The 27,962-nt window shown below is 39.2% G+C and overlaps 2 protein-coding genes across 4 annotated transcripts in view; both read left to right on the forward strand.

Annotated features, from left to right (window-relative positions):
• The first annotated feature begins 1,311 nt into the window (after window positions 1-1,311).
• stam2 (signal transducing adaptor molecule (SH3 domain and ITAM motif) 2) lies at window positions 1,312-15,379 on the forward strand. 2 transcript variants are annotated; one of them, XM_085384427.1, is made up of 14 exons: window positions 1,312-1,472; window positions 3,468-3,552; window positions 3,705-3,780; window positions 4,204-4,299; window positions 4,490-4,636; window positions 7,075-7,141; window positions 7,388-7,586; window positions 8,459-8,553; window positions 8,670-8,752; window positions 8,839-8,926; window positions 9,046-9,100; window positions 9,228-9,375; window positions 11,210-11,388; window positions 13,092-15,379. In XM_085384427.1, exons 1-14 carry the CDS (start codon window positions 1,433-1,435, stop codon window positions 13,285-13,287), a joined length of 1,554 nt encoding a protein of 517 aa, XP_085240553.1. In that variant the 5' UTR covers window positions 1,312-1,432; the 3' UTR covers window positions 13,288-15,379. The 2 variants fall into 2 exon arrangements, with proteins under 2 accessions (XP_085240553.1, XP_085240554.1); XM_085384428.1 differs by having other exon boundaries at window positions 13,095-15,379.
• Window positions 15,380-19,687: 4,308 nt separating this feature from the next.
• Window positions 19,688-27,962, forward strand: part of cacnb4a (calcium channel, voltage-dependent, beta 4a subunit) — a 34,050-nt gene continuing 25,775 nt past the window's right edge. For both annotated transcript variants that reach the window (XM_085383868.1, XM_085383869.1), the window contains exons 1-3: window positions 19,688-19,833; window positions 20,451-20,763; window positions 22,171-22,254. In XM_085383868.1, coding sequence (XP_085239994.1) covers window positions 20,701-20,763; window positions 22,171-22,254 — 147 coding nt within the window. In that variant the 5' untranslated portion in view covers window positions 19,688-19,833; window positions 20,451-20,700. The remainder of the gene's footprint in view (window positions 19,834-20,450; window positions 20,764-22,170; window positions 22,255-27,962) is intronic.

The raw sequence follows: 27,962 nt of genomic DNA on the forward strand, positions 1-27,962 counted from the left end.
CCTAATAATAGAGTTGGGCCAGCTTTTAAGAACCGGGGAAACTAATTTGCTTTAAAAATGGCAAGTAATTTTCTCACAAACAACCAAGCAATTGATTGTGAAACTGATAGTGGACAAATCTACAAACAAGCCCAACAATGATTTTTGCTTATTGCGCTTGGCAAACACCACAAATACACACTAACAGATCCACAGCCAAAATATATCATCAAATTCAAGTTAGTTCCTCAATTCTCTATTCCTCCTGTTTGACCTGTTGCCCCCACTAATAATAGGTCATTCAAAACACAGATCACCAGACTCATGAGCAGATTCTTCCCCAAGGTCATTTGGACTCTAAATCAACATACAAAATCAACATAGCTCTTGTGTAACTTTCAAAATCGTTCTTGTCAAATTTGTCATTTTGAAATACATTTTTCATTACACTACTACAATACCAAGTTTTTATTTAATTTTAACTTTGTATATACCAGCTTTGTATATACACCTATGCTTTTTACATATATTTACTCTTTGTAATATTTAGCTATTTTTTTTAATTAGTTGTGTAAAAAAATACTCCACCAACCACTTAATGCATTTTACCGTTTTCAGTAACAATAAACTATTTTTTTATTACATTCTTTTATATTGTGTTCTATTCCATTCTTAAGAGGTTAAACTGACCTGAACTACATCTAGATAGACACCTGTGCTTATGCTTTAGGGAACCATACTCTACAATAAAACGGCTCTTATGATGGCTTCTGCACTTTTAAAGAATTCTATGTCACTGTCATTGAAACTGAAGAGTCACAATTGACTGTACAAGAAGATGATTTTGGTTTTTGATGCTAGTGAAATCTGCATTAAAAAGAAATGCCTGAAGGTAATGCCCAGTTAATAACGTTTCACCATAGTGACTCTTAAAAATACCAGTTTCCCCTTTTTGCTAAGGACCACTGCACTGTTGAATTTTTAAATAAATATGAGGACCCGTGTAGAAAAATTGTGGTGATATATAATAATTTATTTACCTAAAAGCTAATACTTTGTGGATGTATCATTGGGGCAACAATGCTGAGCCCACATCCATTATTACCCCACTAGATGCCAGTGTTTCTCTTTAACCATAAAAAAGGTGTCACCCTTAATTGCTTAAGTATATGTAATGCCACAGCGCTATATTTCCACTAAGTAAAAATGTAAAAAAAAAAAAAAAAAAAAAAAAACCACAATTAAAGGAAAAGGTGCTACAGACTCAGTTGCTTAGTATTTTTATTTCTTATTTTTATTTTTTGTAAACAGGCATTATTGGAGACAGCCAAATTTCCGGAAGAGCAACTGGTGAGAGTTAGATGGACGAGGAAGCGATATTTGTTTAGGTTTAGCTTGAAGAACGCACGTACTTTTTTTCATCACAAAGTCTGCCTCTTTATAAATAGTTAACATGCCTTTATTTTCCCAAAATCCATTTGACCAAGATGTTGGTAAGTGAATTGTTGTCTCTTTGGCCCTTTGAGTGTGTCACAGCCAGAAGCTAACGATAGGGCCAGTCACACTAGAGGCTAATGCTAGCTTAGCTCGAGTTGTTTATTCGCTAGCGCTACGTGATAAGTTACTTTAGGGCTGCCAATTTTTGTTACAACACCATATACCAGTCCTGCTAGCCTTTGCTAGTTTGTACCTGACATATCGATGTGTTGTCGACCTCTTTTATTAAGTTTCCAGTTCATTTGTTAGTATCAGCGATTGCTTTGTAAGAAAAAAAACTTGGTGATTCATATAAACTCACAGGATAACCGCCATTACAAGATCAGCTGATCCCAAATCAACTCAAAATACGTTTATGGTTCTATTTTTATCTACTTTATCACACAAATACCATTCGTTTAAATCTCCTTTATCTTTTTTCTGTTTTCGTTGAAGCGTATACTTTGTTGATGCTCGAAAACAGTGAAATCCCCATTGCGGTTCACTTGACGTCTCACTTGGGAGGATTTGGTGTTTTCCTTTGTTTTATGTAGAAACTAAATGAGGTTTACATTTTGGTGTATTGGTTAGACAAAAAAAGAAGTGGATTGAAGATGTGTCCGTGGGCTGCAATTGTTAGTGATGCCTGTTTTCAGTATTTGGAGTTGATACGTCATTGGATAGTTAAATGTGAAAATAATATAGTAATGAGTCATTAATGATTACAGTTGTTGAAACCTTTTTTCTCTCCGGCTGATGATTAATTAGAAAAGCTTGGTCAAGACTAATTAATCAATCACTCTCTGGCCTTTCGGGTTTGGTTGTTATCTGTCTGTATTCAGATGGGTGTAAAATTAAAGGAAAACTCTGAATGTTTCACCCCAGCATGGCGATAATCCTGCTGATTTAACATATTGTGGCAGTCTTCTGCTGGCATTGTTTGGGTCAGCATGTCCCTTTAGCGAGAACTGTCAGTGAAAACAAATGTAAGTTGTTCGCAATAATCGCTGATGTCCTATGACCTTCCTGTTCTGATGAATAGTCTCTTCCCACATGACAAACGGGTTATCTATAAGGTATATGAGTTAAATAATATGGACTTCACACTCGTGAGCTCCTAACCCAGTTGAACATTTATGGAAGATTTTGGACCAGTGTGTTAAACCTCACTTTCTACCACCATTTTTAAAACATAAAATAAGGGGATATGTATGTTATTTATTTATTTTTAAAGGGTGTTGTTTTCCTGTAGTTGAGGTCTAGAGTCTTGGAAAATCCATGCCAAGCCTTTCTAATGACCCAGCACCTTTCTAAGACATTTTATATCGTGTTTCCCTTTAATTTGTCAGCTATCCTATGTGTTTTCCTAGGCTTATCCTATGTAAATTTTCATAGACACTTCCTGGCTGAACAGCTTTATCTGACTGTGCAACACTATAGTCCTTGTATGACCATACAATAGAGCACTATTGCACTAGAGAGTCATGGGAGTGACACTATGAGTCGGAAACGTCATACAAGTAATTTGCTACCAGCATATTATGAAACAGTGGCAGGTCACTTTGCATGTCAGAACACCACTTAACATCAATATAGTTTATGTTGTGATTTTTCTTTTAACTCAGAAGATAATGCAGTTCAGTTGTTAATGAGGCTTTTCTTTTAGCTTGTCAGCTGCTGAACGGGTCACAGTTTAAAGTACTTAAATATTTACATGGGATTTCTAAGTGTCTTGTCACAATAGGCCGTTAGGAACAGGTTGCACAATAAAAACAGCAACATGTAGTTGGCTTATAGAACTCTTCCACTCTCATTTTGAGTTCGATAGGTGACAGTATAACATAAATTAGATGTACAATGTGCCAGTTAAGGGCTTGCGGCTCATTTTTATATTACACCATGCATTTGGCATGTCTTCCCACATTTTCTTTGGAGATAAGCAGCCACAATGCCATTGGAGTTATTTTCTCACTGGAGCATATGCACTAAATCCGCATTTTACATATTTCCAGAGAAGGCAACCAATGAAAACAACACAACAGATGACTGGGCACTTATCATGGACATCTGTGATAAGATTGGAACAACAGCCAATGGGTAAGCTTGAAAGAGCCATCTTCCGTTGAATATTAATGGCACATTTTGATTTGAGCAGCCCAGTGGCCCCGGACACTTAATTTGAAAGTGTTTCATACTTGACGACATCAGCAGTACCCCCAATCCACAGGCTGTGTTCCCTTCTGTTGCAGACCAAAGGACAGCTTAAGATCCATTATGAAGAGAGTCAACCACAAAGTGCCTCATGTGGCGATGCAGGCTCTTAATGTAAGTTTGTTGCTTTACTATTTAATTTATTGTATAAAAATGCCATTACAAATAACTGCAAATGTTTAATAAATCAATAGATTGGGTCAAACACCTCTCTAGTTTTGGGGTTAGAAGTACAGTTTACTGGCATTTGGGCTGCAAACCCATTTCCTTTAAAAGGATACAGGAAAGTAGACCCTTTCCACGCCAGTATTATTTAAATGAAATGAGGACTGTGAGACCTGTTTGTCTGAGTCATTGTGAGCTAATACTGTCACATGACCTGCTCTATTCTTAGATTTCTGTCTTTAAATTACTGAGATAATTTCAGACTGTTGTCATCAAATCCCACCTCTAAACTCACCTGCTGTTAAAATGTGCTGTAAATAATGAGTGGCTGTCTTTTTACTGCGATACTTATTTCACTGTCTTGGCTTGCAGTTGCTGGGTGCTTGTGTATCAAACTGTGGCAAAATATTCCACCTGGAAATCTGCTCAAGGGAGTTTTCCAGTGAAGTGAAGAGCATTCTTAACAAGGTATGAAAACTTACCTGGTTTGCGTTTCTTTTTTTTTCTTTTTTTCTTCCTTTTTTGGGGTGGAATCTTATCCAGAGAATTTCTTGTCCATGTAGTCCTTCAAACTCAGAGGAACTTTAAGTTTAATGTTACAGTTAAAATCTTAACCAATGCCAGACTCCATAGCTGTTTGTTTTCATGTCTTCTTTAGGCACACCCTAAGGTATGTGAAAAGCTAAAGGCTCTGATGGTTGAGTGGGCAGAGGACTTTCAGAAAGATCCACAGTTGAGCCTGATTGGGGCCACCATCAAGTCTCTGAAAGAGGAGGGTGTCAGCTTCCCATCCCCATCCTCACAGGTATATTGACATGATGATTCTGAGAAATGTAACAAAGTCATTTAGAAGTCTTATACAGTCTTTACTTTGCAGCAGCTGCAACTGAGTTTTTATTTTATAATTCTTTGTCATACTTGATGCCAGTATAACAGATAAACAAAGTGTAAGTATACTGTATTTGCAGCATAAATAAAGGCCTCTTTTTGTAAAGTATCAGATTTTACATAAGCTGATGTTCTGTTAAACAATATTTCACATCACAATATAAACATTTTACATTGTGTTTTATAGTGACCACACAATCTACCTTCTTTTTTCTACTTGGAAATAGTTTCTTCTTTTAAGCTAGTAATATACATCCCACATCCAGTAGGGTTCACTAGCGTGCTGAGGCTGGAATTGTAGCCATGATTTGACCTCAGGCTAGTGTAGTGATTGTGAAGGTTCAGGCTGGGTGGAGTTTGTCTGTTTTGGAGAGTGTATATATGAGAGGAGCTTAGAGTGGAATTTCCTCTTCACATATTTCACATAATTCTTTGGAGGTTTATGTCATAGAGTCTGACTTGGTAATGGTAAGAGCTGCTTTCTAGTTTCTGTTCTGCTGCTTAATGTGTGTGTGTTTTTTGTTACGCAACAAATCTGTATGTGCCACAGATAAAACTGGACTTTGACATCAGTTTCTCATAAAGCATCTGACATACTTGAAGACTTTAACGCTAATAAAGCTGCCACTGAGGGGATAACTATTGTAGCCTTCAGTAGAAATGTAAATGTGCAACACATCCTTTTCCGCACAATAGACAACTCAGAGCATTAAATAATAAACAACGAATGGCAGTGATGTGAGTTAGGGCTGCGCTGATTTAAGTATTTCGAATAATTTGATGAAAAAAAATTCTCGACACACATTCTTTGCTTCGATGGTTGGTTTAAGGCACGGCTCTGTGGCGCACCATTGTTACAATGGAAACGCCATAAGACTACAAGCAGACCTGCAATACAAACTTTTTTAAGGAGCAGCGTGTGAATAAAAAGTTTGATATTAAGCGCACGCACACTGATAACACAACAGCAGCAGTGATGATGAAGCTGGTGCAGTTTAATGTGGAGCCAGAGTCTGTTTACACACTGCGACGAGCACATGCAGTTGAACTGTTAACTTAGTCTGAAACATGTTTAAATTATACAGCTTGCTGAGCAGCCGTCCCATTTTACAGGGGTGAGTCTAAAGGGGGACATGAGGTGTACTAGACCATGTTTATTATTTATTAAGATTTTCATACAATTTTTGAGATTTGAAATTGAAATGATGTAAAATACTGTTTTTTTGGGGGGGGGGTTGCGTTAATATTTTAAAAAAAAAAAAAAAAATTACATCTTTTTTTCCAAGCCTATAAAAATATACATGGCCCAGTAAAACTCTGAGCCACTGATCTGAGGGTTGTTAGGTTGGACAGTGAATTATTGTTAATATTAATTAACGTCTACACCATCATAACGTCTTGTTTTCAGGAGCTCAAAAACTGTGCAACAAAGAAGAGGGCAAACATCAGAATGCTGATATGCTCACTTCTCTTCATAGAAGCCACCACATTCTCCTCTAAAGTTTGCAGTGAATGAGAGTTTGTGTCTGTAAAGACACAAACTCTCATTCACTGCAAACGTAAACAAGCAGAAACACATGTACACAAACTCATAAAGCCTTTGAGGAAGACAGAGTAAAGGTAAATGTTATGGCTTTGACTCTACTTGAGATTTAGAGATATCTTTGCATTTAGGAAAATGTTTTCTTTAAAAAATAAAATTGAGTATGACACGTAAATACAAAGGGTTTGTTTGTTTGTTTTTTGTTGTTCATCATGGATGAAACATACTGAAGTAGTTGATAGCTGCAGCCCTAATATCAGTAGTCTAAAATCCCTTCGATTTTATTTGCTTTCTCATCCTGGCTTTGTTATCACTGGCTGTGCTCCATTTGGCTCTGATGATGGTGCGCTGCATTTCCTTTTTCGGGATAGGCTGGCAAATGTGTCTCAGTGGAGAGCAGGTGGCTCATGCGGCAGCAGGTATGACATTTAATCTCTGTCAGCTAAGGGGAAAAAAGCAGCAGGCAGCGTGACTCAAGCTGTGGCAGCGTTTACCTGTTTATTTATTTACTTATTGTCAGTTTGGATTTGGCCGCACAAACTCAAGCTGTAATGAACCGGTTTTCATTTTTCCCGTTTCTATTGTTTAGCTTCTGGACATAAAATAATTAACGAGACTGCTCCTGGGAGTATTTGTGTCTAAAGGCTAGAGACACATTTCTGAACAATATGTGATACCCAGCATGAACTCCAGGTGGCACCGTGTTTTTAAAAACATTTTGGTTTTTCATTTAAAGTCTTTGTGCTTCATTCTCCCTCAGGTGCACTTATTCTGCACTCTGATCTGACCTTGTCTTTCTATACTGACCACAGGGTTCCAGCACAAAGGCCAACCCATCAACTGCAAGCAAACCAGTGGATGATGACGATCTTGCCAAAGGTAAAGTTAGTGTATTCCATTCATTTTTTTAAATCCAAAAGCTCTACACAGATTTCATAGAAAGTAATCTGATAAAAATACATGTGAAAACCTTTAAATTGATTCTCCGTGGCTGAAAATGTGATTGGAGCACCTGCCTTAGAGCCATTTGCATTTTGAAAATTAAATGAATCTGGAATGTGTGCCAAGTCTGTCTGTGCTAAATACCCTTTCTTCATTTCCACTTCTCTTGTTTATTTTCTTCAGCTATCGAGCTGTCCTTACAGGAGCAGAAGCAGCAGGCAGAGACACGCCCCATGACCATGACCTCTGACCCTCCAAACTATACTAATGGCGGTGGGGGGCAGGAGGCTCGGAAGGTGCGTGCGCTGTACGACTTTGAAGCAGCTGAAGACAACGAGCTGACCTTCAAAGCTGGAGAACTTATCCTAGTGTTGGATGACAGGTAATATTTTATAACACTTCCTGTCATGAATCAGCTCTGCTATATCCTCCCAACCAATAGATAGCACCGTTTTACCGACATTGAATGAAGATCTGGATGTGCAAAAATGAGTTTACTGCAGATGAGTTGTTTACGTAGCTAAAACTGAAAATGTTCATTATCCAGAGAAGGGGACAGGTCTGTCAGGTTAGAGGGCGCATTCAGCCATTAGCTTTGATCTATACTTTACCACTGAAAGTCCCAGAGTATGCACGACCTTTAAGATCAGACAGTCATGTTGCTATATCTTCATGGATGTTGAATATAAATACCATCCCTGCCTTGTAATTTCAGTAATAACCCAAAAATTGATGTAATGTCTAAATAAAATATGAGGTCATTCAGAAAGTGTCAGGAGGAGAACAACCCATCCCACTCTGGAATGAGCACGACACCTCAACAGATGCAGACAAACCCAAAATCCTGCTTTATTCTCTGTTTTGAAACAGAAATTTAATCAGTGTGGTTCAAAGTACATGCAGTGCAATAGTAACATCTGTCAGTGATAATAATGTTACAAGGTTTGTTTGCCTGTTGGAGATTCATCCAGAAGTGTGAATATTTTTAATATGAGATATTATTTTTAGGACTTAAATGATCTGTAAATTCTGTTCTGCAAGTAAAACTAGGCAAACGTCAAAATACTTTTTCATACCAAGAGCTCTGAAAACTCACCATAACCGCCTTTTCTGGAGCTGCCAAAGACCACATCAGGGCGAGAATTTTTAGACTTCTTGTTGTAATGGTTCTGACTGGTATGAAGCTTAGCCAGACGCTAAGTATGGCTTTCTCTCAGCTGCTCTTTGACTTTGGTTTTATGTTTCCGTTTACAGTGATCCAAACTGGTGGAAAGGAGAGAACCACAGAGGAGTTGGGCTTTTCCCCTCCAACTTTGTCACAACCAATCTGAATGCAGAGCCAGAGCCAGGTTGGTAGCTCCTTAAGGACAGACTCTTGTTTGTACCTCCTGTTGAGCATATTGATTTTATTTCTAATCAAATTATTTCTAGAGCTGCTAATGTAATTGAACTTTTTCTTTCATAGTTACTTATGTTGATAACCCGGCGACTCCAGAAGAGACAAGCCTGGAAACCAAAATAGAGCCTGAGCCCGTCTTCATTGACGAGGTAGCACATTTCCTCAGCGATTCTTCATTTGCAAATCCATCTCTCAGTTATTTTACCAACACGTATCCGCTCACGTCTTTCTGCAGACAAAGATGGACCGAACGCTGGCACTGCTGCAGAATACAGATCCTGCAGATTCCACTCCTGACTCCCTAGAGCTGATCCAGCTGGAGGGTAAAAACTTTAATGCCACTCTAAATCTAGTCAAACTGTCGCTGTCAGCTGCAGTCAGTGTGAGCCGTGCTTTTGCTTTCTAACCTCATTTCTCCTTTTCTCTCCGTGGATGTAAACAGGTGCATGTGCACAGATGAACCCACTGATTGATGAGAAGCTGCAGGAGATTGACAGGTAATGTGTTAATTATATAACATTTCTCTATTATTAATCAGATTGATCATAATCACGATATGCATAGCAAATGCAAAAGGTTCTTCATCCAGTACTTGGGACTAATGTTTGTTTGTGTGTGTTGCAGGAATCACTCAGAGTTATCAGAGTTGAATGTGAAGGTTTTGGAGGCACTGGAGCTTTACAACAAGCTCATGAATGAGGCTCCATACTACTCGGCCTACTCCAAGATGCAGTCACAGTATCCTCCAGCCAGCTCTGCTGTGGGCATGCAGGTCAGAATAGTCTTACGTGGCTCTGATTGCTAAGAGTGACTCTCAGTCGTAAATGACGTCGAAGCTGAAACCTTGTATACATCCGTGATGTTTAGATAGCAAGCCGAATAGAAAAAATAAACAATGGCTGTTGGCAAAATATTGTTTGTGTATGTAAACATATGGAGAATCAGCAGGACGCAGAGCTCAATCATACATGTTTTAAGGATGTCTCTAACATGTCTCATTCACACATGTTTTGCCTCTAAACTAGTTACTAATCTTAGACTAGTCCTGATGGCTTGATATTCAGTCAGCATTTTTTTTTTTTCTTCCCTGGAGAGCGTCACAGGCCGCCGGAGCTTTCTCAGCAGATGCTGTTTTCTTGGTGGTGATTAATGTCACAGTCTTTCCCTGGAGATTTAGAAAACTGTCCACTTCGCATAGCAGGCAAACACCAGAGCTCCTTGCAACTTATTATTTTCCTTTTTCCAACTGTCAGGATTTTATTGCACCTGCAGTAACGGGGACTTGGTTAAAAACAAAAATTTAAAATGACAAAAAATTCTGAAACTGTTAATAATTTAAAACGAGTGTTTTATCAGCATCATTTCTGTATGCTGAATAAAGACTGAACACAGCAGGTCTTCTGTCTGAAGATTATGTAAACTCAACTCTGTTTTCCAATATTATTTAATTTGTAATTGTATAACTGTTTTTTATATTATTGGTATTTGTTCTTTGAATATCTCTGTTGGTGCACGTTTCTCTAGAGGCTGGCTATTTGTGTAACATAGCTCACCAAATCTCATTATTTGGGGCAGCTGCTGGTGACCTGCTACTGACTGAGGATGTTTGTAGCATCTCAGACAATGAAGGTTGTAGTTTCTGGATGTAGCAGTCTCCAACTAGAGCTTAAAGGGTGGTGAAACTAAAAATAGCTTCATTATATGTCTTGAATAAATTCAAAAGATAAGGAAATTGTCATCATAGAGATTTGGATTATACAATTCTTGCGCAGTTCTCTTCATTTGTAATTTGTTTGCATTAATTTCAAGTAGCTTATACAGATTTCTAGGTACAGATGTCCCATAATCACACTGCTATAGGTTTTGGTTGGAGCAAAAACAACACAGCATCAGTTTATATAACATGAAGGATTTTCTTTTTCTTTTGGGGGGGTGGTTAGTGGTCTGAAAGATCTAAATGACTACAAGTTGACTTAAACAGGGCTAGTCGAGGACTAACTCATGCCAATTTTTCAGCTGTCTGTTTAAACAAAATGCAACCAGAGCAATAGGAATGTGTTACAAGACTGCTTTATACCCATCACACTAACACTACTAACTCTACAGTAAGCATATTGCGAGAACTAGCTGTTTATTTAAAAAAATAAGCTACCCATATTAACCACGTGTTATACTAAATAGGCAAAGGGAGAACTGTTAGCACTGTGACAGTCAGGAGGTGGCCAGTTCAAAGGAGTTACCAACACAAGATAAAACTGGAAAATCTAATTTACATGTAGATATGAATACATTGTGAGCAACCCTTCTCCTAATTTACCTTCCTCATGTCTGGTGGCTTAGATTTGGATGTTACAATTTATAAACTGTTAAATATTCACTAATAAATACTACAAACCGCAGTATCGTAGCGTGCCGGCAGCTGCAGCATAGGTGTAGTAACAGGTCAGTATAAACGCCAAAACAAACCAAGCAGCACCTGCTGGGAGTGGTCAACCAGTTTTTCTGGCTCTGTTCTATATTTACTGGGAAATAAGTTCACTGCCAAACTCTGTTACATCCTTTCAGTGCATTCACTTATCAGCACGCTCCTCTCCTGCTCTTCTCAGGGCTACCTTGGACCAGCGGCACCCCCTTATCTTCCCCCATCCATGCCTCAGATCCCCTCTGCACAGCCCTACAATCTGCCCAGCGACCAGCCTGGACCTCTACACTCACTACCGCCAAATGTCTCAGCTCCACCCAACACCTTACCCAACAGCCAAACTGCTCAGCCGCCCTACATGAGGTAAGAATAACACCTCCACCCTTTTAACGAGGACGTTGAAAGTCAGATTTTTAATCACTTGATGTGTCTCCAAATCACCAAAAACATTTTAATTTGTACATCATAATGAACAGTGTAATTGTCACTGACATAGCCGTCACATCACAAGGGAAAATAACAAAAACTTGTGATACGCTTTTCTTCTCTCATAAATATACAGTGGTGTGAAGAAGCGTTTGCCCTCTTCCTGATTTCCTTTCTCTTGTATGTTTGTCACACTTAAATGTTTCAGATCATCAAACAAATTTACATTTAAACAAAGATAACATAAGTAAACACAATGGAGTTTCTAAATGATGGTGTTTATTATTAAGGGGGAAAAAAACAAAGTTATGATGACCCTGTGTGAAAAAGTGATTGCCCCCTAATCCTAATAACGGGTTGGGCCACCATTAGCGGTTTTACAGCCCCATGGAGAAATTTTAGCCCATTCATCTTTGCGGAATTGTTGTAATTCAGCATGAACCACGTTTTTGAGGTCATGCCACAGCATCTCAATCAGATTCAGGTGAGGACTTAAATCCTGACCTAAATCCAAGTCTTCATTTTGTTTTCGTAATCCATGCAGAGGTGGGCTTGCTGGTTTGTTTTGGGTCATTGTCCTGCTGCAGAACCCAAGTGAGCTTCAGCCTGAGATCACAAACAGATGGCTGAACATTCTCTTCAGGGTGTTTTCTAGTCTTCCAGGTCCTGAGGCACTAAACAGCCCCAGACCATGACACTACCACCTCCATATTTTACTGTATGATGTTCCTTTTCTGAAATGCTGTATTACTTTCACGCCAGATGTAACGGGACACACACCTTCCAAAAAGTTCATCTTTTGTCTCGCCAGTCAACGGAGTATTTTATTAGAAGTCTTTGGGGATCATCAAAATCCCCAAGTCTTTATCTTTTCTGTCAAACCTGAGACGAGCCTTTAGGTTCCTTTGGCTCAGCAGTGGTTTGCAGGCCATTTTTGCCCAGTCTCTTTATTATGGTGGAGTCATGAACTTGCAGGCATGCAGTTCTTTGGATGTTGTTCAGGGGTCTGCTGTGATCTCTTGGCTGAGTCGTCACTGCGCTCTTGGGGTAATTTTGGTCAGCCGGTACCTCCTGGGAAGTTTCACCGCTGTTCCATGTTTTCGCAATTTGTGGATAATGACTCTCACTGTGGTTTGCTGGAGTCCCACAGCTTTAGAAATGTCTCTGTAACCTTTTGTAGACTGAGATTATGTTGTTCTTATTGGATCGTGGCATGATGTCTAGCTTTTGAGGATCTTTTGGTCTACTCCGCTTTGATCGGGCAGGTCCTATTTAAGTGATTTCTTCATTGAGGAAAGGTGTAGCAGCAATCAGGCCTGGGTGTTCATAAACACTTTAATTTAGAAACTGCATTTTGTGTTTACTTGTGTTATCTTTATCTAATATTTAAATTTGTTTGATGATCTGAAACATTTAAGTGTGACAAATACACACACACACAAAAAAACAGGAAATCAGGAAGAGGAAAAACACTTTTTCACACCAATGTGTTACTATGGAAACACTCTTTTAGAAAACCGAATTTGATCACTACTAACAAAATCATATTACCTACCAATCATATTTCTCTAGAGGATGTATTGAAATGATAGATTCATGAATTTGTTGACCTAAATGTCACTTGTGGATTTATTTCACAGCAGTGGTTTGAACGCTCCGTACATGAGCCAAGCCACAGGAGCTCCTTACCCACCTCAGGCAGGCATGACCATGGATATGTCAGCCTACCACAACTCCAGCATGCCTCCTGTGTCCTATCCTGTAGCAGCTCCCCCTCACCAGGCTCCTCAGCAGCAGCAGCAGCAGGCAGCATATTATCAGCAGCCTCTTCTGTAAAACTAACACAGGGCAGACCTGAGAAGATGCACCCTTCAGATATTTCAGTTGCTAGTTGTGTGTTCATTTGGTTTACCTAGCACGCATGTGTGTGTCAGGTTATTGCTTTAGGAAAATTCCTTTGGCTTTTTGTTTTTTGTTTTGTTTAGTTTTTTTGTGCCTGTCAAGCCGAACAGGACACCCCCTGGAAAGCTGAAATAACTGATGCGTGTATGTAACGCAGGTCTGCTATGCATCCAAGTCAAAACTCGGCTACTGTATGTGAGGCTTAACACGGCACCGAGAGTTTTCTTAGTCTCCTCGTTTATCATGGGTGACTCAAAGCAATGCTGGTTTTCTCAAACATCATCAGTCGGCACGAAGAAGAGTTGGTTTTGCTGTACAGGACCATGCAACAAGCCGTCATTGTCTAATTTGTTTAGGAAATTAGCATATTACAAATAATACATCAACACCATGCTGTTTCGGAATTGAACTGCGAGTCTTCTTATTGGTTAAAGAGGATTAGTCCACACTAGCCTAGATGAGATAAAATGTTATTTTCTTCTTTGTTTATGATCTGTTCACACAACCTTGTCTGCAGACGCAGCATTTTGGCAGCCCTTAAAGCCTAATACATCGACGGTGCGATAACGTGCTCAAGTTGGAATAAAATCGAGTAAAGTATTCCTTGTAGCTCTGAGAGTGAAATGCAAGCAGCGTCCAAGTCTTGTGCACAAGTGTGGCTATCAAAATCTCTTTCCTGAGAGGGATCGCTGAGAAAGCCAGCAAAAAAATTAAACAGCCTGCAAGCATGTAGAGTAAATGTGAATAAAAACACAATCATATGTTGTAATGTAGGCAAGGAAAATGGAACAGTTACTGGTTTGTTTGTTTTTCTTGTTTAAGTCTGCAAGTGGATTCATATGAAGGTATGAGCCGTTTATCCTGATCATCATCTTGATTGCAACACTCAGCTGATGTAGTTTATTCATCTGCAAAGACTGAATTCGTGAGTTCCAGCTCAGGTGCTCTCTTCAGCACAAACATGTGCAGGTACTTAAAAGGCCAGATCTCCCATTTCACTGTTCTCATCACCAGCCACCAACGCTGTAGCTGATCAGTGTCTCTAACAGAATTTAGAAGTGCAAACTCTATTTCTCAATTGTCAGATATGTTAACATTGTAAATAATTCAGAAATGACGTTCCCATAGACTCTTTGCCTTGTGCATTCTATGATTACATTTGACATATTTAATTATGTGTATGTGTGTGTGCACATTTGTTTTTTTTTTCTCCATGTTTGTGTGTGTTTGAATACTTTCCCAAGAAGAGGTTCGTTGTCAATGTAAAGCGACACTGATTTTCAAAGGTTTGAGTGAATGGATAATAGATAAACGTCTGAATGGGTTTGGTAGTCTGGTAAAATGCTGCATCTCTTCATGGTTCTAACATCATTCTGTCTCTTCTATGTTTTATGCAAATCCACAGCACATTCTTTAATGTGTATGTACTAAAACGTCATAATTGTCATCAGCATTGCCTGTACTTTGATATATATATATATATGTGTGTGTGTGGAGACATGAAAAAAGTGGGTAATTATTTTTACTGGGCTTCTGCTTTTACTTTTATTTTCTTGGCAAAATGTAAACGACAAAATTTTTTTTTTAAATACACAAAAAAATCTTTAGTCAAACTGAAGAAATAGATGTTTTTCCCTCCACTTAAATTAAGAGCTCTCATACAGTCTTTTGGGCTGCTGCAGTAACTCCACACTTCTAACTTTAGCCAGAACTCAATTTCTGTTAAGCACCTCTAATGTTAAAGGCAGTGTATATTAGATGTAAAATATCTGGATTTGTCAGTGACTTTGGCATTGCACCTTAGCTTTGTAAACATTTTATTTTACCACTGAATGCCTTGTTCTTCTGTAGAAATCAAACACAACGTTGGGAAGCGACTTCTGTCTCTGAATCCTCTGGACGTGTATAATTGTTTATATTTGAAATATCCCAGGAAACGTTGTGTCATCCAGGATTTTAAAACTGCTTTTGTAACAGAGCAAACTGTATAATATTCTTCAATAAATATACTTTGAAATAAGAGAAACGGCGTGTGTGGAAGTTGATTTTGTTCTTTTAGCGCCGATTCCTCTGAAGCTGTTGAAGTAATTACATTTGTACAATTAAGAGAAGGGTGATTAAAATAGAAACTGTCCACCTACAGTAATTAGCCTCTGCTATTCCCTGCACACATCCTCATCTGCATGACACGTGCAATCCAATAATATGCTCTACCCAGAAGACATGATTTATTAATTGCACTTGGCCTTTTTATAGCTTCTTTTTTTCTTTCTATTGGATACACTGGAGGTTATGTGAATGCTAGAGATGGTTATGGGTAGCAAAGTGCAGGTAAAACTGTTCTTCAGTTGCAAAGTCAGATTCTTGCCTGCTCTTCCAGGATACGTGGGAGTGTGAATAAATGTTTTCGAGATTGTCTGAAAACAGCACAGCTGGTGCCTTGGTCTGCTGAGGATGGTTGAGAAGATTCCCTCATCTGTTGTTTGTCCTCGTGAGATATTTTTGAGTTGAAAATTGGCCTGTTTTTAAGTGAAGAATGCGGCACGAAACTGGTGGAAAGTGATTACGTAGGGCTGCAAATGTGTTTATTGGAATATTTTAGTTTAGCATATAATTTTACCTGTTTACAGTTACCACTTCTCATGAAAACATTTGGAGAAAACACACTTGAATATTCATGACTGAGTCATTCTAGCAGTGTGCCATAATAAACGGTAAATAAGAATAAATAATAAGTAGGACCGTGGTCGATCTTTATGGAGGTTACTGTGGTTTTATATACCTTATGAGGGTGCTCTATCAGTACTTTACTGCAGCCACCTTCATTTTGTTGCTTGTCTGTGGGTCAGATAGATCACAAAAATGACCATTTGTAAAACGCAAGCTTCTGAAAAGTTGATAAAGAACCTGGCATCAAAGTATGGACCAATCTGAGAAATCAGAGTGAAATTAAATCTGTAGAGCAGTGGTGTGAAACATAAGGCCTAGGGACCAGGATCGGTCAGCAAAGATTCAAATCCGGCCCACTGAACAGCTTTGAAATAATGTGAAGGAGGGCATAGATTTTGGACTTGCAAGAGAGTCTGAACAGTAATTTACGGCCAGGGGCGGATCTTGAGAAATTTTCTTAGGGTGGCATGAGGGTGGCAAAGAAATCAAATGGGGTGGCTAAATCGAAACCCCCCCCCCCCCCCAAAAAAAAAAAAAAAACCCACTCATGCAGGTGGTTACATATGGTTAAAATGATTCAAATGCAGTAAGTATACAAGTTTTTCATATAAATAAAGTCTATAACTTAATTATTGGCTGTTGCCCACATAATTACACACTTTAGTTACATAAAACATGTGAGTTTTGACCTTATGTACTGTATAGCCTGTATGATAAATAAATATGTAGCCAATAAGTATAAAATCCAGAAAGTTACACAACATGAGGTGCTTCATTTACAAACACAAGTCTAACTTAAGTTTCACTGTTTTTTGTTATAAAACAATCACATTGTTACAGCTTAAATTACACAAAATGTCAGAAATCTGCACTGTCATGAACAAAAATGTAAACCTAATTTTTCATGATTTGTTGGATTAACCCACTGAGGTCTAAAATACAACCGGCCATTTTTGACTCCTTTTGAGTTTACGTTTGTATTTCACCCTCAGATTGTTTAATTTTATTTTTTCTTTTCAGAACTCTTTTCAACTGAATTTATTTATTTATTTATTTTACTTTCTTTTTATTGTTTTTCTTTAAACATTATACATGGGGTAGGGGGGTAACAACAAAACAACAACAACAACAACAAAAAGATAAATACAACAGGTAGGATAACAAAAAAACATGTTGGATCTCCTTGTTTCTACAGTTTGATCATTTCTCATTATCAATATGTTGGTCTTTAACCTGTTGGGTTTATGTACTCAGTCCATTTCTCCCACTTTTTATGGTATTGATCTTCCTGAGTTCTTATTCTGTAGGTCAATTGTTCCATAGTTTGTATTTCATCTATAATTTTGATCCATTCGTCCTGTGATGGTGGGTCTATCTTGTTCCATTTTCTTGTAATTGCCTTTTTACAGGCAAAAAACAACTACATTCAGCTCAACTGAATGTAGTTGTTTTGACTGACATACTGCATTAGTATTACTGATCTGAAATCACACAAAGAACTTAAGCTCCTAGTAGTATTTTTTACTGTAAAAAAAAAAAAACACAGACATGTTGAGTAAATTTTTATAACTTGAAATGCAAATATAAATTGTACATTTTGTAAACATATACAACTATTTATCTAAAAATGCAGCCAATACACCTGCCGTTTTTTTCATTTTGTACAACCATTTAAAAATATTACTGAAACTAAAATGAGAGAACAATCAGGTGTCGCAATAAGATGCCCCACAAATGATGTGTGTCAGTAAAAAAAAAAAAAAGTTTGTCCACCAAAAGACAGAAGAGCACAGGGATAAACCTGCAGGCCTGACAACAGGAGGTGTATCACTCCGCTGGTTTTCTACTTAGTAACAGTGTTTACGTTGCAAATGTGCCTTTGTGACATTCATTAGTGCCCTCACTGACACACAAAACAAAACGACTACATAACAGAACAACTACACAAGACAACACAACACACTAAGTATACACTCCACACTAAACGTCACAAATCTCCCACATCAAAATTTCTCTCTCTCTCTCTCTCACTCGCTCGCTCTGTCTCGCTGCTGTTACCTTCACTCCTAAAACTTTTCCCTCTTCCTAAACAACCAAATCCCACGTGTTGACTTTTTTTTAAATTGGGCAACATGGTACATTTTTCCACCGATAGGAAAGAGGTGGCTTTTTTCCTTTCTTTACTGTTTTCGCGCTGTCCTTAGAAAATGCTTAAAACACACGCACACAAACGTGATGACAGTATTTAGAAAAAAGCGTGGCTCATATATATTATCATAACTCTGGATTTACTGGCCTGTAATTAAAATTAAAAAACTTTGAAGTCCGAACTTTCAAAGTGGGCTGAATGCAGCTTGTTGCTATGTCAGCTTATATCAGTCATGTGATTTGGAGGTGCAGCGTGTCCGTGGACCACAGAGGGTTAATAACACTCATCTTCCTTCCATTTCCAGAGTTTAACATCCAACCACCTGTGTAAAATCCAAAATTCCCATGGTGTTGTTCAAAATGTGCTCTGGCACGATCATAAACATTGCTTGCTACTGAAAACAAGAAAAAAGCAGGTCCTGCTATGGGTTGAACCATTTGTTAATGGTGCAGGGGGGGGAAACACTATGCAATATATTAAGTTTTAGCATTTATATTCGCTGTTGACTGCAACTACGCTCAAACTGTTAATGCTATCTTATTTTAATAAACAACACTGTCATATGCAAAACTAGGGTGGCACTTGGGGTGGCAAGGGATCATCGCTGGCTGATGGCGCGATATGGCAGCCTCGCTTCTGTCAGTCTTCCCCAGGGCAGCTGTGGCTACAACCATAGTTTGCCTCCACCAGTGTGTGAATGCGAGAGTGAATGAATAGTGGCATTGTAAAGCGCTTTGGGTGCCTTGAAAAGCGCTATATAAATCCAATCCATTATTATTATTATTATTATTTTAGGGTGGCACTTGCCACCCCATGCCACCCTTCTAGATCCGCACCTGTTTACGGCACATTTATTTATTTGTGATTCCTTTCATTTACTACAAAAGCATTTATTTATCGTGTAGACGAACCAGACTTGCTGTTAGAACTGCACTTCTTTTTTTATGTATATAAAACTAGATTAAATGTGTAGTTAAACATCTTCACACCAAGAGAAAAGGAAGTTTCGCTTGTTCGGCCCACTGACTAATTAAGATGAAAATGATCTGTATGTGGCCCAGGAAGTAAAATGAGGCTGACGTCCCTGCTGTAGACAGTGTTGGGGAGTAACGGAATACATGTACCGCCGTTACGTATTTAAAATACAAAATATTAGTAACTGTATTCCGTTACAGTTACCGTTTAAAAAGGTGGTATTCAGAATACAGTTACTTTGTTGAAATAAATGGATTACACTGCGGTACTTTCCTGTTTCATTTTGTCGCGAGTCAGGACTGTTTGGGTTTTGTTTGACAGCTACGTTCTGTTGTTCCAGGCAGCAGCGTTACGGTTGCCATGGTTACAGGGCAACGCTCTCTCTCTCTCTCTCTCTGCGACTTAGTGTTTCCTGGGTGAGAGAGCGCCTTTTCGTTGTTGTTGTTGTGCTAAGCTAACAGGCAGAATGCTACAAGCATAGCTCTAAAGAATGTAGCATCACGGGCAGTGTAGTCCGTGTTGCAGGGAGAATGGACTGCCATACACGTTATGTGTCTGTGAGCGCGAGGAGGGAGAAAAAGGGGAGTGGAAAGGTACGAGTTGTCATCGAGCAAAAACTGGCGCTGGAAACATGTAAATATAATAATAACCACTGCAGCCAAGAAGACAGCCTGACGAGCCCAGTTGTAAGTAAGCTATTAAGGCTCGACTGTACACTGTGTTCGTGTTTTCCTCCGAAAACAATAAGTTCTGTTGGAGCAGTCTTTCAACGCCTCTCTCTGTCTCTCGCAAGCAGAGTTGACCCACACAACAAAGTAAAGCTATTTTTCGGCTACGAGCCGACAGGGACCCCGCCGTATTAGTCAGAGGTCCCTTTACTACAGTTCGGAGTCGCGGACCTTCAGTAACAGTAATAAATCACACAGCAATAGTACATTCACGTTGTTGTAAAAAGCATGATAATATATTAAGTAATCCAAAGTATTCAGAATACGTTACTGTCATTGAGTAACGTAACGGAATACGTTACAGAATACATTTTGGGGCATGTATTCTGTATTCTGTAATGGAATACATTTTAAAAGTAACCTTCCCAACACTGGCTGTGGAGGATAGAGTTAAGTTGAATATCATATATAAAGTAGGCTATAAAAAATGTTGTTTTTTTTACATGTGACATAAACACAAGTGTGAATGTTTTTAAATATATTATCTAATTGAGTTTGACTTTTGACGGCTGCCCTCCAAATGACACACGCTGAGTGTACGAAATTCTCAAGTTCTACTTCGTCCTTGAACGCAGCACTCCTGTAACCCTGTGTGATGCGTGTGGGAGGAAGAGGAGGGCTACATCTGATGTACGTGCCCTGTCCACTCCGTAAAGATCTGCAGGAGGACACGTCCGAGCTGCCGTCCAAGTCTTTTCTCTTCTGCTGGCGTGAATCGGAGTAAAGCTGGAGCCGGCGGTTCACTGTCCGCCGCCCGAGGAGCGGCACTTCCAGTGGAGTGGCACCGAGCGCCAGCCTCCGCCTTGGACCGACGAACTGGCTGAGATGTCCCGGCACATCTACACCCGTCACGGGATAGCAGAGGGGATGCAGAAGCCCGTGTTTCAGGTAGAAAAGGAAAAAAAAACCATGACGTGAAACAGCGAGAATCTGTAGCAAATGTTTTAATGATGAAGACAAATCTTAAAATATATGCAAATATGCACGGGGGGATAATGAAGCCCCCTTACTCCACACTACGATGACATACCTAATAATAATAATAATAATAATAATTGGAAGGAAAAAAAAGTCATCCTGCTCGTTGTCTTGGTGAGGATGCATTCATTATCTTCAACTAGTCCTCGAGGTGTTATTAGTCAAACTGAGACTGCACGGGATCTGCAGCGTGGCGTGAATTTGATTTATTCAAAAAGGAATGAAATTAGGTGCTCAATTATTAAGCACTTTATGACGGAGCCCAGCTCGTGATGCATGAGGTAGTTTAAAAAACTTTTCCAGAGAAGGGAGGTACTTTACCCCCTCCCATATTTTTTCAATGTTACAACATTTGCAGATTGTTAATGTAACTGTGTGCGCACTTAGATGTAATGAATGGGAGTGCTGCTATTTGATTACCAGGAAAGAATCAGATAGGAATCAGATATTATGAAGCATAATAATCAATGAAATAATTAATTTTCCCAAGACTATGTAGCCTAATAGTTGTGGTCAGAAATTCATCCTGCTCAGGATGGTTCAGGCTCGGGCTTGAATCACATTTCTTTGTGTTTTTGAACTGCTGACGTCACTAACTTTAAGGATTTTACTCCGGGTGGGGGGAAATTTTTGAACATTCAGTACATTAATCAGGCAAATAAAACATTATCTACTACAGAATGTGTGTAAATACAGAACTCAGCAAAGTGGCCTCGTTAGAGACCGTTATACACAGCAAAGGCACTTTTGCTTTGTGTTGTGATTTTCTGAAGTTATAGTTTGGCCATGCCTGCAATTTAAAATTAAGATGGGATCACTGAAAGTGATATTCCTCCCTCTGCTGTCACAAAGGGATATGATACCAGGCGCAAGAGTGTCATAAGAGCCAAGCGCTGCAACCATTTACTATATTTCACCTCATTTCCTGCTCAAGTGAAGTATGCCCTCGCTGCACTTAAACAAATTGCTTGTGTGTGAAAATAGGTCAGAAAAAACTGAATCCGTACATCGGGGCAGTGTTCACGCAAAGCTGCACTTATCATAGACCTTAGTGTGACAGTCCGAGAAAGCATTAAAAGACCGGCTTCTTATAATCAGGTCATCACAGCAGACAAGAGACAGCTGGTTGGCATCAACGTCACTTTAACCAGAGAGACTGAGATGCTGGTTTTAACGGGGTTACTGAAAGGAAGGTGCCCTTGGGTTTGTCCTGTAGAGGAGAGGGGGATAAATAAAGGGAAGGGCCAACAAAAATACAATCACAAATATAAAATAAAAGAGCAGAGTTCATTCGCGGGTCTGTTTTGCCTTCATTAGGCTAACAGGGGGACTTACTCCAGACGCAGTCGACTGAAGAGGTCCGATGGCAGCACCACTTCCACCAGCTTCATCCTCAGACAGGTAGGACATGACGAACTTGAACTTTTAGAGGTCAAGCATAAACCTGACTGCATTTCTGCTTCGTCGAGGCATAGATCTGGTTAATACTGATGAAAGCTTCACCATGTAGCGCTGCACCTGGCTACAACACATATGACAAGCGTCTTTAGTTTAGGCAGCAACTCAGTTCAATTCAATTCAGTTTTATTCATATAGCACCAAATCACAACAACAGTTGCCTTGAGGTGCTTGATATTGTAATGAAAAAACCCTACAATAATACAGAGAAAACCCCAACTGTCAGATTAGGAAAAAGGAAGGAACAACTCTCTTTTAACAGGAAGAAACCTCAGGGGTCACCATCTGCTGCAACTGGTTTAGGGGTAAGGGGAGGGAGACGGGACAAAAGACACTGTGGAAGAGAGCCAGAGATTAATGGTCTTAGCAAACATCCTAATTGTGTCTTAATAGCCTACCAGGTCCTTTGGAAAGGAGTTAAAGAGCTATAAACAACACTATGAAGCACTTAAGACTAATAATTGATGCAAACCCCAGCTCTGACAGTGAGTGGTGAACACTTGCTGTTTGAAGATTTCCCTGGTGGAATGAAGTGTGTTTGAGAGCTCATCTCTGGACCACTGTTGATTTCTGACCTCAATCCATCATTACATAACTTTTGGTTAGACTCATATGGGTTTGGCTCCAATGTGAAGAGAAAACATTGTGGCAGCAGATAACATGTTGTCAGTCTAGAAGATGTTCTGCTGTAGTCCAGGGAATAGATGGCCTTGATTTGGTCTCACTTGGGAATTTAGCTAACTGACCTGCTTTTGAGTCATCTACCAAACTTTCACGAGTCACGGGAGCAGCGCCAGGCAACACTGTTTGGATGCACCGCCTCTTTTGTATATGTCACAGTGAAAACAAAATTCAATTTCTTAAGTCCCTTCTTTAATTCATAATGTGCTTGCGCCAGACTACTTTACAGTGCTTACCATGGACTTTGACATCCTGCTGACAAGTTACCAAGGGAACCAAGGCTGCAGAGGCCATACAAAGATACAAGAATAGTTCATCTGTGACTACCTTTGTCCCAAAGCCCCACTCTTTCTCTCCCTTTTTCATGCTTTCAAACCTGACCTCAAACAAACTTGGTCACACGTGCTCTTTGGAGATACAGTAAATCAGGCCAAATCAAGTTGGAGAAAGAACTGAATCATCAGATGTCAGTTATGATGGTGTAGCCCTTCATTAGTCACAGAAATCATCTTTTTGTACATAATTCCATTTGAACAAAACTGAGCATAACACCAGATGATTAGCAATGTAAATAAAATATAAGATCTGTATTTTATTGAGCAGCACACTAATGAATGCAGTTTGTGTTCAGTGTAAACATCATCCATTAATTAGTGAATGCCTACTGCTTGACACTGGAGTAATAATATGACTCACAGGAAGTGAAGAAGGTGGAAAAGACAGTTTTGCAGACAGACCTCAAAGAAAGAAAGAGTAGACAAAAAGAAGGAGAGGCAAAAAGTAAAGCACAAGGACAGTGGAATGAAATGAAAGCTCTTGCCCACTCCATTTACTTATTACACACTCAGAGATTTCTGTAACGCCCCCGCTGTGATTTGTGTCATCACCGGTGTGATCGTCATCAGGTAAGAAGAGAAGGAGTGGGCTCTCTCTCTTTGATGCCCACGTGTATCCATAGTAACAGCCTTCAACAACAACAGGGGTCAAGCTGACAAGGTTGATTAGCAGAAAACTGCGCCGCCTCCTTTCTTTTCACAAGAAGGTAACAGTTTTTTTTTATTTATTTTACAGCAAAAACTCAATGAAAGGAGAAAAAAGTGAGATGAAGGCATTCTTTACAGCAGCCGAGGTAGATATCGAATGTTTTTATTGAACGTTCCTCCTCTACAGATCATTTGTGGACATTACAGAATCATGGTCAACATTATAAATCTTCCCTGGACTCTGGAGTTATTAATGTTAGTTTGTTCAGCTCTGCAACGAGGGAGAAAAGGATTAGGCGTGATCCATGCGAATACCAATTTTTGTATCGTTTTCAAAATTTGGTTTTTAAATATTAGCCTTTTCTGTTGCAAATTGTGATCTTAGGCCAGTTCAAATGTGGCTATGTGATGTTAAGAGTCCAAGAAAGACCAAAAAAGTTGCAGTGTCACAGTTCAGTGCAGCCATTTACTGTCTGATCATTTTTTGTGGTTCCAAAGACAGATCACGTTGTACAGTACAGTAAAATGATGGTGATACCAGATGTCAGTAATTTACTGTAAATTACTTTGAAGTAACATTACATCACTCGTAACCTTGCAGTATTTCACTTTACAATGACATTACGATTGGAAAAAAAGAAAGAATAATGTTCATTTTACTGTGTGGGTGTGGTTTAACAAGATATGACAGGTTGTGTTGGCAGCATAAGCAAACAGCAATCCAACTGTCACCAGAATGCAATATAAATATTGCTCTTCACCCACTTCAAACCAGTAGGAGCACAAATACAAAATTTTTCATCTGTGTAATAACCAAAGATTGGCAGAAAATAGTGCATTTAACTAGGAGACCACAGGGATCAGGGCAAGGCGAGGTGGGGTCTGCCGTCTTCTGAATGACCTCTGGTGCTTGTCTTACAAAGAAAAATGAGAGAAAATGACTTAAATTAATTGTTTGCTCCAATGGACGGCTGTGTCACAATACAGGGACATTATGTTCCAGGAGATATGGATGACGAGTCTGAGTCACTGCATGTGATACCGAACAGATCTGCTGCCGAGATGGTAAAAAACTGATTCTCCCAGATGGTACGCAGAGCACCTACACACAGATGTTTATGTGTGCTGTTGGCGAGTGGATACCTGATCGAATCCTGAGCCAGGCTTTAAGGTCCATGAAAGGATTATTTATAAGACAGACTTGTAAAAAGGCCTTTAACCTTTCCTCCATAGCAACAACTTAAAGATGCAGATAGACACAGAAGACGAAACATTCAGCTTTTTTATTGTCTGTTTGGATTTGCATCTGTTTGCAACCAGTTTGCACTTCTCTCTGGTCACTTAGCATTTTTGTAGCAATTCTTGTAATGTGAATTTTCTATCTCCTTATGCTAATTTGTCATCTGTTTCTGTTCAGTTTTTGTCTCTGTACACAGTTTCAGGTTCTTTTGTCTGTTCAAAATCGTTTTGCAGCTGTCTGTATTCATCGCACCTCTTTCTTCGGCTGGCTCTATTTGACCCTCATGCATCTAATTATGTTTTGTTTTTAAGACTAGCTGCTGGTTTGCATCTTTGGAGGTCTTTGCAATTGTTAAATGCATTGACCTCTTAATAAGAAATGTTAACTCCCCCTTCAAACAGGGGTTCTGAACTCTTGAGGTTAGCTGGGTCTGTACTCGGGTAGGCCATTCAGCAGTTCTGAACTATGGTTGGGATTTTATCAGGAATTCCTGAATTCATATTAATATGAAACAATATATATGTAGCAAATGACAAGAAAGATCATCTCCTTCAAAGGTCCCACATTTACATTGTGTACAGCTCTCATTATCTTCGTTGTTTTTTTTTTAGTCTTTCAGTTCTACCGGAATCTACTACTTATAACATAGACACTTCTCTACACATATGTATTAAAGATAGGTGCTATGAGTGGGAATAATTTTACAGTGCTGCTAACAGCAAGTATATGTATGTAATTTAATTTAGGGTTTATGCTGTCTAACAAAAAATGAGTAAAAAGCACCAACAACCGGTTGCAGCAGATGGCCCCGCCCCTCCCTGAGCCTGGTTCTGCTGGAGGTTTCTTCCTGTTAGAAGGGAGTTTTTCCTTCACTGTCGCCAAGTGCTTGCTCACAGGGAGTCATCTCATTGTTGTTGTTTTCTCTGTATGTGGGGTTTTTAATCTACAATATAAAGTGCCTTGAGGCAACTCTTGTTGTGATTTGGCACCATATAAATAATGTTGAATTAAATTATTCAAAGCAGAATAATTGTCATTTGGGGAACTCTGAGCTTATTAAAACCAGTCTGTCTTGATAACACAGACATAAACATATATGTATATATTTAAAAACCCCAAACCAAGCAATTTATGTTTATCATGGTTCAAAGGTGAAGGCACAGATGATCTTTTTTTCTTGGTGTTGGAATTAATAAGCCTAGGTCAAGTTAATTCCTACTCTAGCTGTCTCTTACTTACAGTTAATTCAGTTGATGCTGACATCCAAATGACGGGAAGAAAAGGGGTTTCACACGTAGCAGACCTTTTATTTTGAGATGTCCTGAGGACACAACAAGAGTACAGTGATGAATTTTGGTGGACCAATAGATGTTCTCAGCAGAAAATGACCTCTTAGTCACAGCCGAATTTCCTGACTGCCTCTGTTACGTCGCCTGAATTAATTTCTTATCTCACATTCACGTCCTGGATCGTCGTGTTTTCATTCTCTAAATCTGTTCCGTTGCTTTACATGAATAAATCTTGGAATCATGAATGAATGTAAGGCTCGCAGAGTTAATTGATTGAATTCATTGTGAGAATGATAAACCTATAATGCCGTCCCGGAAATTTAATTTGCCTTGCCGACTCACGATACATCAAACAGAGGCAACTCTTTAACCTCATCTTTCAGCTTGCAGCTTGCAAAGTGATAAGGAAGAGACTTCACACTGCTAATCCGCCTTATGTAGGTCACATGGCTAAACTCAACAGCCTTTAATTTGTGAATTACTTGATGGGCCAAGCCACCGCTGCCGTCGCTCGCAGCTGGTATTGCACGCTAGTTTGTCAGCACCTCCTGAGTAGATGATGGAGACAATCTCATAAATTACAAATGAAAGGTACTTTGTTATCAGTTGGAAATGATTGCATGCTTAATTTAGAAAATGGCAAAAGGAGTGGGAGCAAGTTGGAGTGCCTTTCTAGCTGAGAAACTAAAGTTCCTTTCTGGCTTGTCTGACATTTCTTGCACTTTGTTTCTCTGGGATGTTACATTTTGTCTCTTGATTGGGCACAGCGTGTGTTGGAGACATAAAACGCCTAAACGAGTTCTCACATGTTCAACCTGTTTCTACCCTGATAGGTTTTCTGATTTTTAAAGGATCTAACTGAACTCAAATGGATGACAGTGACAGCTCGAGATATGAGTAAGAACACAAACTCTTTGTGCCTCTCTTATCCACTTTGTTCCATTATTAGTTCAGTTTCTTGTCATTTTTGCAGCCTGTGTGCGTATGTGTTTATTTTCAGTAAGGTAATATTGCTCGAGCTGTCGTGTTACACGTGATATCTAATTATACCACCAGATCTACGTGGCAGCTCGGACCCACTTTTCTCCAGAAGCATATTTCACCCTTTGTGCTCTTTCTGTTTTGCTTCCCATCTTTCTTTATTTCTCTCTTTCTTTAAAAAAAAAAAAAAAAAGCACCCTTATATGTGATATTTCATGCAGCTTCAGCCTGAATAAAATGACCTTTATTCTGAAAGGTCTCCCTTTGATCTACTGTTCCACACGGGCCAGAGGGGGTCTTCTGGGAGCTGCTGTGCAGAATAAAGACACAGAGCAATATCTAAATGAATGATGAGGATGTAGCACCCGGCTCTGTGCCTCCACTAAAATACGTGCAGGATAGACACAAAAAAATCTGATGTTTTGGGAAGAGCTTGTTCTGAGCAAGCTTAAAAAAAAGGAAAAGGAAAAAAGCGTG

This window comes from Rhamphochromis longiceps, linkage group LG16, assembly GCF_057381845.1.
Source record: "Rhamphochromis longiceps isolate RC_006_pf linkage group LG16, R_longiceps_female_GT1.1, whole genome shotgun sequence".
Classification (NCBI taxonomy): Eukaryota; Metazoa; Chordata; class Actinopteri; order Cichliformes; family Cichlidae; genus Rhamphochromis; species Rhamphochromis longiceps.